The 11756-nt window shown below is 45.0% G+C and overlaps 1 protein-coding gene across 2 annotated transcripts in view; it reads right to left on the bottom strand.

Moving 5' to 3' along the window:
• Positions 1 to 6584: 6584 nt before the first annotated feature.
• The window catches only part of ALKBH7 (alkB homolog 7), a 35973-nt gene continuing 30801 nt past the window's right edge, over positions 6585 to 11756 (bottom strand). Inside the window, exons 4-5 of one of the 2 annotated variants that reach the window (XR_010180473.1) lie at positions 9331 to 9388; positions 6585 to 8357 (exon numbers count right to left, since the gene is read on the bottom strand). Coding sequence is in view for 1 of the 2 variants with exons in the window: in XM_063931137.1 (XP_063787207.1) it covers positions 9382 to 9388 (7 nt within the window). In the remaining variant the exon portion in view is untranslated. The remainder of the gene's footprint in view (positions 8358 to 9330; positions 9389 to 11756) is intronic. The other variant, XM_063931137.1, reaches the window with a different exon arrangement.

Here is an 11756-nt window from a genome sequence, read left to right as displayed (position 1 = left end):
CACCGACTGGTACACCCACGGTGTTACCAGAACGTCCACAGCTATTGCCTGAGGGTCTCTTGACCTGGCGCAATACCTGTCCCATTTTTTGTTCAGACGGGACGCCATCATGTCCACCTTTGGTATTTCCCAACGGTTTACAATCATGTGGAAAAAACTTCCCGATGAAGTTTCCACTCTCCCGGGTGGAGGTCGTGCCTGCTGAGGAAGTCTGCTTCCCAGTTTCCATTCCCGGGATGAAACACTGCTGACAGTGCTATCACATGATTTTCCGCCCAGCGAAAAGTCCTTGCAGTTTTTGCCATTGCCCTCCTGCTTCTTGTGTCGCCCTGTCTGTTTACGTGGGCGACTGCCGTGATGGTTTTCCCACTGGATCAATACCGGCTGACCTTGAAGCAGAGGTCTTGCTAAGCTTAGAGCATTATAAATTTACCCTTAGCTCCAGTATATTTATGTGGAGAAAAGTCTCCAGACTTGATCACACTCCCTGGAAATTTTTTCCTTGTGTGACTGCTCCCCAGCCTCTCGGGCTGGGCTCCGTGGTCACCAGCATCCAATCCTGAATGCCGAATCTGCGGCCCTCTAGAAGATGAGCATTCTATAACCACCACAGGAGAGACACCCTTGTCCTTGGATATAGGGTTATCCGCTGATGCATCTGAAGATGCGATCCGGACCATTTGTCCAGCAGATCCCACTGAAAAGTTCTTGCGTGAAATCTGCCGAATGGAATTGCTTCGTAGGAAGCCACCATTTTTACCAGGACCCTTGTGCAATGATGCACTGTTTTTAGGAGGTTCCTGACTAGCTCGGATAACTCCCTGGCTTTCTCTTCCGGGAGAAACACCTTTTTCTGGACTGTGTCCAGAATCATCCCTAGGCACAGCAGACGTGTCGTCGGGATCAGCTGCGATTTTGGAATATTTAGAATCCACCCGTGCTGTTGTAGCAGTATCCGAGATAGTGCTACTCCGACCTCCAACTGTTCCCTGGACTTTGCCCTTATCAGGAGATCGTCCAAGTAAGGGATAATTAAGACGCCTTTTCTTCGAAGAAGAATCATCATTTCGGCCATTACCTTGGTAAAGACCCGGGGTGCCGTGGACAATCCAAACGGCAGCGTCTGAAACTGATAGTGACAGTTCTGCACCACGAACCTGAGGTACCCTTAGTGAGAAGGGCAAATTTGGGACATAGAGGTAAGCATCCCTGATGTCCCGGGACACTATATAGTCCCCTTCTTCCTGGTTCGTTATCACTGCTCTGAGTGACTCCATCTTGATTTGAACCTTTGTAAGTGTTCAAAAAATTTTTTTTAGAATAAGTCTCACCTAGCCTTCTGGCTTCAGTACCACAATATAGTGTGGAATAATACCCCTTTTCTTGTAGTAGGAGGGGTAATTTAATAATCACCTGCTGGGAATACAGCTTGTGAATTTTTTCCCATACTGCCTCCTTGTCGGAGGGAGACCTTGGTAAAACAGACTTCAGGAGCCTGCGAAGGGGAAACGTCTCGACATTCCAATCTGTACCCCTGGGATACTACTTGTAGGATCCAGGGGTCCTGTACGGTCTCAGCGCCATGCTGAGAACTTGTCAGAAGCGGTGGAACGCTTCTGTTCCTGGGAATGGGCTGCCTGCTGCAGTCTTCTTCCCTTTCCTCTATCCCTGGGCAGATATGATCTTATAGGGACGAAAGGACTGAGGCTGAAAAGACGGTGTCTTTTTCTGCAGAGATGTGACTTAGGGTAAAAACGGCGGATTTTCCAGCAGTTGCCGTGGCCACCAGGTCCGATGGACCGACCCCAAATAACTCCTCTTCCTTTATACGGCAATACACCTTTGTGCCGTTTGGAATCTGCATCACCTGACCACTGTCGTGTCCATAACATCTTCTGGCAGATATGGACATCGCATTTACTCTTGATGCCAGAGTGCAAATATCCCTCTGTGCATCTCGCATATATAGAAATGCATCCTTTAAATGCTCTATAGTCAATAAAATACTGTCCCTGTCAAGGGTATCAATATTTTTAGTCAGGGAATCCGACCAAGCCACCCCAGCTCTGCACATCCAGGCTGAGGCGATCGCTGGTCGCAGTATAACACCAGTATGTGTGTATATACTTTTTATGATATTTTCCAGCCTCCTGTCAGCTGGTCCTTGAGGACGGCCCTATCTATAGACGGTACCGCCACTTGTTTTGATAAGCGTGTGAGCGCCTTATCCACCCTAAGGGGTGTTTCCCAACGCGCCCTAACTTCTGGCGGGAAAGGGTATACCGCCCATAATTTTCTATCGGGGGGAACCCACGCATCATCACACACTTTATTTAATTTATCTGATTCAGGAAAAACTACGGTAGTTTTTTCACATCCCACATAATACCCTCTTTTGTGGTACTTGTAGTATCAGAAATATGTAACACCTCCTTCATTGCCTTTAACGTGTGGCCCTAATAAGGAATACGTTTGTTTATTCACCGTCGACACTGGATTCAGTGTCCCTGTCTGTGTCGACCGACTAAAGTAAACGGGCGTTTTAAAACCCCTGACGGTGTTTTTGAGACGTCTGGACCGGTACTAATTGTTTGTCGGCCGTCTCATGTCGTCAACCGACCTTGCAGCGTGTTGACATTATCACGTAATTCCCTAAATAAGCCATCCATTCCGGTGTCGACTCCCTAGAGAGTGACATCACCATTACAGGCAATTGCTCCGCCTCCTCACCAACATCGTCCTCATACATGTCGACACACACGTACCGACACACAGCACACACACAGGGAATGCTCTGATAGAGGACAGGACCCACTAGCCCTTTGGAGAGACAGAGGGAGAGTTTACCAGCACACACCGAAAACGCTATAATTATATAGGGACAACCTTATATAAGTGTTTTCCCTTATAGCATCTTTTTTATATATTTCTAACGCCAAATTAGTGCCCCCCCTCTCTGTTTTAACCCTGTTTCTGTAGTGCAGTGCAGGGGAGAGCCTGGGAGCCTTCCCTCCAGCCTTTCTGTGAGGGAAAATGGCGCTGTGTGCTGAGGAGATAGGCCCCGCCCCTTTTTCGGCGGCCTCGTCTCCCGCTCTTAACGGATTCTGGCAGGGGTTAAATATCTCCATATAGCCTCCGGAGGCTATATGTGAGGTATTTTTAGCCAAAATAGGTATTCATTTGCCTCCCAGGGCGCCCCCCTCCCAGCGCCCTGCACCCTCAGTGACTGCCGTGTGAAGTGTGCTGAGAGGAAAATGGCGCACAGCTGCAGTGCTGTGCGCTACCTTTAGAAGACTGAGGAGTCTTCTGCCGCCGATTCTGGACCTCTTCTTACTTCAGCATCTGCAAGGGGGCCGGCGGCAAGGCTCCGGTGACCATCCAGGCTGTACCTGTGATCGTCCCTCTGGAGCTGATGTCCAGTAGCCAAGAAGCCAATCCATCCTGCACGCAGGTGAGTTCACTTCTTCTCCCCTAAGTCCCTCGTTGCAGTGATCCTGTTGCCAGCAGGACTCACTGTAAAATAAAAAACCTAAGCTAAACTTTTCTAAGCAGCTCTTTAGGAGAGCCACCTAGATTGCACCCTTCTCGGCCGGGCACAAAAATCTAACTGGCTTGGAGGAGGGTCATAGGGGGAGGAGCCAGTGCACACCACCTGATCGGAAAGCTTTACTTTTGTGCCCTGTCTCCTGCGGAGCCGCTATTCCCCATGGTCCTTTCAGGAACCCCAGCATCCACTAGGACGATAGAGAAATGGGCAAGCGTAAGGATCTGAGTAACTGACAAGGACCAAATTGTGATGGCTAGACAACTGGGTCTCCAAACAACAGGTCTTGTGGGGTGTTCGCGGTATGTAGTGGTTAGTACCTACCAAAAGTGGTCCAAGGTGAACCGACGACCAAGTCATGGGTGCTCAAGGCTCACTGATGCGCGTGGAGAACAAAGGCCAGCCAGTCTTGTCCTATCCCACAGAATATATACTGTAACACAAATTGCTGAAAAAGTAATTTGTGTTACAGTGGCTATGATAGACAGATGTCAGAACACACAGTGCATTGCAGCTTGTTGTGTAACCGCATACTGGTTAGAGTGCCTGTGCTGACCTCAATATACCACCAAGAATACCTAAAATGGGTACATGAGCTTCAGAACTGGACCATGGAGCAATGAAGAAGGTGGCCTGGTCTGATGAATCACGTTTTCTTTTACACCAGTGTCATGGTGTAAAACGGGTGCGCTGTTTACCTGTAGAAGAGATGGCACCAGGATGCACTATGGGAAGAAGGCAAGCCAACAGAGGCAGTGTGATGCTCTGGGTAATGTTCTGCTGGGAAATCTTGGGTCCTGGCATTCACAGTGTGATGCTCTGGGTAATGTTCTGCTGGGAAATCTTGGGTCCTGGCATTCAGTGTGATGCTCTGGGTAATGTTCTGCTGGGAAATCTTGGGTCCTGGCATACACAGTGTGATGCTCTGGGTAATGTTCTGCTGGGAAATCTTGGGTCCTGGCATACATGTGGCTGTTACAATGAAACGTACCACCTACCTAAACATTGTTGCTCACCAAGTACACCCATTCATGGCAATGGTAATCCCTGATGGCAGTGGCCTCTTTAAGCAGGATAGCGCACCCTGCCACGCTGCAAACATTGTTCAGAAATTGTTTGAGGAACATAACAAAGAGTTCAAGGTGTAGACTTGGCCTACAAATTCTCTAGATCTCAATCTGCTGGAACATCTGTCGGATGTGCTGTAAAAAAAAAAGTCCAAGCCATAGAGGACCCACCTTGCAATTTACAGGACTTAAGGGATCTGCTACCAACATGGTGGTTTTGTGGAGTCCATGCCTCGACGGGTCAGAGCTGTTTTGGCAGCACAAGGGGAACATACACAATGTTAGGCAGATGGTTTTAATGTTATAGCTGATCGATGTATATATGCACATACACATACACTTTGGGTGCCTGAGGTAATATTCCAGGAGGTCATTGATGAGGTCGGGGTTGGTACTTTCCATCATTAGGCCCCGCCCCTGTGGCACAATGTCACAATTCAGATGTCTATGGGGAGGGGGAGGAACCAAAATTAATAGAATCGCATCAAACAGGCTCTCCTCCCCACAGACCCACAAATTGCCGCATAGCACCATGAGGAAGCAGGCCTCCAATCACAGGTCTGTTGGGGGGTCAGTGTACTCAGAAACCCCACCCTGTGTGTGCCACTGCATATATACTGGCCACTGAGCACGCTATATTAGCTACATCTGTACACTTGCACGTTAATGCAAATATCTAATTAGTCAATCATGTGGCAGCTACTACATGAAAAAAAACATGCACACATGGTTAGACCAAACACCATAACGGGGAAGAAATGTGATCTACCTTGGTCCTCAAGTACCCCCAACAGTTCATGTTTTCCAGGTCTCCTCACAGGATTGCAAGTGAAATAATTTGCTCCACCTGTGGGTCTTTTATAATGTGTCAGTGAGTAATGAATACACCTGTTCAACTGCTAGGTGACCTGGAAAATATGAACTGTTGTGGGTACTTGAGGACCGAGGTTGAGAACCACTGATCTAGAGGACATCTACCATAGTATCTCAGAAACCACTGATCTCACGGACAATAGTCACTAGAGTTTACAGAGAAAGGTGCACAAAACTCAGTGGTCAGACTGGTTCAAGCCGATAGGATGGTGACAGTAATAGAAATAACCCTGCGTTACAGCAGTGGAATGAAGAAGAGCATCTCTGAACACAGTGGGAAGATGTATTAAGCCTGGAGAAGTGATAAAGCAGTGATAAGTGGAAGATGATAACTCACCAGCCAATCATTACAGGTTTGAAAAATGACAGTTAGGAGCTGATTAGCTGGTGCGTTATCACCTTCCACTTATCTCTGCTTTATCACTTCTCCAGGCTCAACACATTTGCCCCACTGAACCTTGGATTAGTGGATGGGCTACAGCAGCAACAGAAGACCACTGCAGGTTCCACTCCAGTCAGCTAAGAACAGGACACTAGGACTACAGTGGGCACAGGCTCACCAGCACCGGGTAGATGGGAGAAAGATGTTACCTGCTCTGAAAAATCTTGATTACTGCTGCCATATGCTGGTGGTGGGAGACAGGATCTTACATACACAACACAAATCCATGGATCCATCCTGTCTTGCATCAACGGCTCAGGCCGGTGGGGTTGGTGTAATGGGGTGGAGAATATTTTCCTGGCGCACATTAGGCCTCTTAATACATTGAATGCACCAGTCTAGCCGAGTATAGTTTCTGACCATGTGCCATCGTTTCTGACCATGTGCCCATTTTCTAAGGGCTACTTTCAGCGGGATAATGTACCATGTCACAGAGCACGCACAATGTCATGCTGGTTCCACCAACGTGACAATGAGGTCAGTGTAGCCCAGCTGATCTGCCACCAAAGGGGCACCTAATAAGGTATGAGTAATAAGGTGGCCACCGAGTGTACATATATAGGGCATACACATACATGCATAGTCAGATGTAAAAGAGAGTACACAATCATGTAAGCCTCAACAAGTCCCTCTGTTAAATGTAATCTTATGTGACAAATGAAACAGAAGATACTTTTATTCAACCAGACATAAGGGATTACGAACCACCTTTGGCAGCAAATCAACGTAGGAGTTTAAAGGTCTCTTCCATCGTGTCTCTTAAGGTCCCATCATGACATCTCAATGAGGTTGATGTTTGGCCCTCGACTTGCACATTCCAAAACCATGGTTCTTTTCTTATTTCATCCATTCAGCTGCAGATATTCTGCCGTATTGTGCAGTAACACTAAGCTGCTCCACTTTGTTCTCTTCTGTCCAAAGAACACGGTTCTATGAGTCTTGTTTTCACTTGCGGCTTTGCAAACCTGTGCCATGCTGAGGTACCCCTCCCTGGCTTCCCTTCCCCAGTCACTCTTCTTTTTCTGATGGCGAGTGATGAACTTTGAAAATGTTTGTGCTGAGAGAGGGCTGTAGGCCCCTATATATAGCTTTTGTGTTATATAATCCCATAACTAGCTGAGTACACACTAGATGATCCTGGATCGTGGCAGGCGGGATGACCAACGGAACGATATGTCTGTCTGCCATACACAATGAACGATATATTGTGTGACCGTGTGATATATAGCGTTCAGGGGCCACATCCAGGAGCATGCTGTCGTGAAATATACAGTATCTTCAGATCTGCCTGCACTGACGATTCAACCTAGACGGCTCAAAACAACAAATCATCCAATATATTGTCTAATGTGTACCGAGCTTTACCCTAACCCAATCCACTAAACTAACCCTAATACCCTAAACTAACCATAACCTGAATCCCTAAACTAACCCTAATACTCTAACCGGAAAGGGCAGACTGGATGGGCATTGTGGGTCTTATCTGTCTTTTAATTCTATGTTTCTTAATACATTTTTTTTTTTTTGGGGGGGGACGACGACAATATAGCCTGATTGAACTTAGTGTTTAGTGTCCAATGTCTACTAAATAATCTTTCTCACTGTAGAGTGATGGATATGGCAGCAACTATTACTTTCACATAATAGGAAGTAAAGCCTGTTGGGCAGAGAGGAAGACAATGAGAGCAACCGGCTTCCGCATCACATGACTTCCTCTGCCCCACCTGCACTCTTCGGCCATTCTCTGTCTGCAGTTAATTACATGAAATTGAATGAATAATTGAATTAGTGGAATTAGTTAGTGGGTTACCTCCAGTGTGGAGAGCAAATGAGGAGCTCTGATTGCCACGAGGGCATACGTTGGTGTAATGGTTAGTATTACTGCCTAACAGCACTGGGGTCATGGGTTCGATTCCCACCATGGCCCTGTGTGGAGTTTGTATATTCTCCCCGTGTTTGCGTGGGTTTCCGCCCACAATCCAAAAACATACTGGTAGAGTAATTGACTCCTTACAATTATTAACACTAGTGAAGGGTAATTGGCGCCCTACAAATACTAACCCTAGTGTGTCAGTGTGTACATGTGTTTAAGGCAGACAAGATGGGCCAAGTAGTTCTTATCTGCTGGCAAACTGTTCTGAGGCAGTTTTGGAGTTTCTGTAGGATCCAAGGGCACATGGAGGTCTGTGGACACATAGGGGCATTTCAGAACAAATGGGAGGTCAAGGTGGCATCATGGCGGGCAGCTTTAGGACAAGTGGGGGATTTGAGGGCAAGTGGTGGCGGTGCGGAGGTCATTTCAGAGTTGCTGTCTTTTATTACCGTGCGCCCCTTGAAGTGTACCAGGCTGCTCATCACTGGATTTCTCCTATTACGACATTGCTTCGTTTTGATAGCACCCAGGGTGCTTTGACTTTATTAGGTAATTCCTCTGAATAATGAAACAGAGAGATATAAAAATTGGAGTATAAGAGAGGGGGTGTCCATGTTATAAACTTAGCTCATTGATTGATAAACTGCAGTCACCAACTACATTGATAATGATAGCAATATTGCATGCTCTGTGAAAACACACACACACACACACACACACATATATATATATATATATATAAATAATACACATACATACGTACATATTTATATATTTATTACAGCTCAAGTACAAAGAGCACATTCTTGGGGGTGGGTGATGCAGGGTTGAGGAATTAAAGAGATCCTGGTTTGATTTTTCGAACACTCCCCCCGTCTATACACCATGTGCTTAATATGGGAAAGTCCGGTATGCGACAAGTTAATGCATCCCAGCCGATGGGTATAAATTTGGGGACTGAAGATTCCTCGGGCAGATTTGGTGAGACACAGCGCACGAGATGAGGTGCAGGGAGCCACTCTGGGTCACCCTATTATTTGGACTGCTGAGAACGGTGACCCCTGCAGCTCTGGACACCACGGGGGCGAGTAGGGACTCACTGAGAGGACTTCACCACAGGCAAGGTAGAGGATTGCATGTAATAAGATCACATTTTATTTTTGACAATTTTGGGGAGATATGGGTTAATTGCCATTTTCGGATAGAAAATAGAGGACAAGATAGCACTTGACCCTGCAGTATGTGTATATATATATATATATATATATATATATAATTTTTTTTTTTTTATTGTCTTATTGTTTTAATATTGATTGTGAATAGAGCAGCAATAAGAATGCTTGGGGTGTAACATTGTGTTATTAGATAAATACAATAATACATTAATCGTATTCTTGAGCATTAAGAAATGTTAGGTGCCCTGTGATGAAGAATTAGAGAAATGGTATAAATAGTAACTTGAAAGATATAACATCTAATAAGACATTTGAGAAATACATAGCTGTTTGGTCATTATAAATGTGCTGCCTACCTAACATATAACTTCAGACCACTCACAGTAATGACGTGATTTCTTGTCCATTCATAAACTGGATGGGAAAAGAGAAAGTTGGTGGACTGATTAATGGTACAAGAGAGAGGGGTGTAGTATAGTTGCCTAAAACTTCAGTCTCTGCATTGTATCTAAAGCAAACAGTAATCATTGTTTTACCGTGACACTTGTTCAGCATGTTATAAAGTGTTCTTTATATGAGCTTATATATCTGTTCTTGAATATGGACATAGAGCGAGTGAATCTGGATTTTTCCTTGATATTTGTTGCATCCAAAATCATCTCATTGGGCATTATTCAGGTTTGTTAGTAAACCAAAAACGCACAGTAATGGACAAAACCACGTGCAGTGCCGGTGGGGCAGATGTAACGTGTGCAGAGAGAGTTAGATTTGGGTGGGTTATTTTGTTTCTGTGCAGGGTAAATACTGGCTGCTTTATTTTTACACTGCAATTTAGATTTCAGTTTGAACACACCCCACCCAAATCTAACTCTCTCTGCACGTGTTACATCTGTCCCACCTGCAGTGCAGCATGGTTTTGGCCATTGGTGTGCTTTTTTAATTTGCGAACAAACCTGAATAAGACCCATTGGGGGTAATTCAGAGTTGATCGCAGCAGCAAATTTGTTAGCAGTTGGGCAAAATGTGCATGTGCACTGCAGGGGGGTGGTCTTCTGGTTGCCGAATGTCGGGATCCCTGCGCACAGTATACCGGCGCCGGAATCCCGACACATTCTCCCTCGTTGGAGTCCACGACCCCCCTGGAGGGAGAATAAATAGCGTGGTGGCGAGCGCAGCAAGCCCGCAAGGGGCTCATTTGCACTCGCCACGCTGTCGGTATGCCGGCGGTTGGGCTCCCAGCGCCGGTATGCTGGTCGCCGGGAGCCCGGCCGCCGGCATGCCATACTACACCCCTGCAGAGTGGGGGGGAAGGGGGGAGGCAGATATAACATGTGCCGAGAGAGTTAGATTTGGGTGTGGTGTGTTCAAACTGAAATCTAAATTGCAGTGTAAAAATAAAGCAGCCAGTATTTACCCTGCACAGAAATAATATAACCCACCCAAATCTCTCTCTGCACATGTTATAGCTGCCTCCCCTGCAGTGCACATGGTTTTGCCCAACTGCTAACAAATTTGCTGCTGCGATCAACTCTGAATTACCCCATTGTCTGGCTATTAATGCCCCTTCCCTTCCCAAATGTCACCTGGTATGATTTCAGCCAATAAATTACTTTATCTAGGACAGATAATTAGAGAGGTCTGCTCAGTAAAAATATACATGGCAACCTTCTAATTTGCTTATGTAAAAGGATATACAGGTTGAGTATCCCTTATCCAAAATGCTTGGGACCAGAGTAATTTTGGATATGGGATTTTTCCGTATTTCGGAATAATTGCATACCATAATGAGATATCATGGCGATGGGACCCAAGTCTAAGCACAGAATGCATTTATGTTTCATATACACCTTATACACACAGCCTGAAGGTAATTTTAGCCAATATTTTTAATTACTTTATGCATTAAACAAAGTGTGTGTACATTCACACAATTCATTTATGTTTCATATACACCTTATACACACAGCCTGAAGGTCATTTAATAGAATATTTTGAATGACTTTGTGTATTAAACAAAGTTTGTGTACATTGAGCCATCAAAAAACAAAGGTTTCACTATCTCACTCTCACTCAAAAAAGTCCGTATTTCGGAATATTTGGATATGGGATACTCAACCTGTAGTACATTTTGACGGAATGCAATTGTGATTATAAAAAACAAAATTATATAAATATTTTATATATAATAATAGGTTTCCAGTAAATCAGGACAGGGTGATAATTTCACAACTAGATCTTATCGGAATTCTTAAAATAACTGGTCAGATGGAGTTGCAGGTTTGGTATTAATAATGTGTTTGTGTTTCAGTCCTTTAAAAAAAATCTCCTTGCCTAATTGAATTTTAATTAGACATACTGAAATAACTCATGCCAATCCAAATATGACTGGTGCCTGAAATTCCCTGTTGATGTCTCGACAAAATTGCGCTGCCATTTGATAGATGTTGCGATTAAATGCCCTTCATTAGTACCACTGCTAACCATGGAAACACTCATCTACACTATTCTCTTCCACGTTTCGAATTACTGTTAAGAAAGGTTGTGGTTAAATCACCTGCCAAATAGCAGTAACAATACGTGCTGAGATTTCAGCAGGTTATTTCAGGCAGATGTCCATTTTCGGAAGTTATAAAAGTAAATTGCAGTATCCAGCATAATGATTTTTATCTGCACAGTCATTGACACATAAAGATACTGTACCCTTTTAAAGTAATATTTCCTGTAAGTAGAATGTGATATATAGACCTTTGCAGAAAGTACAACCAGTAATGTTGTCATTTCT

This window comes from Pseudophryne corroboree, chromosome 6, assembly GCF_028390025.1.
Source record: "Pseudophryne corroboree isolate aPseCor3 chromosome 6, aPseCor3.hap2, whole genome shotgun sequence".
Lineage (NCBI taxonomy): Eukaryota > Metazoa > Chordata > Amphibia > Anura > Myobatrachidae > Pseudophryne > Pseudophryne corroboree.
This window is presented reverse-complemented; position numbering and strand designations above follow the sequence as displayed.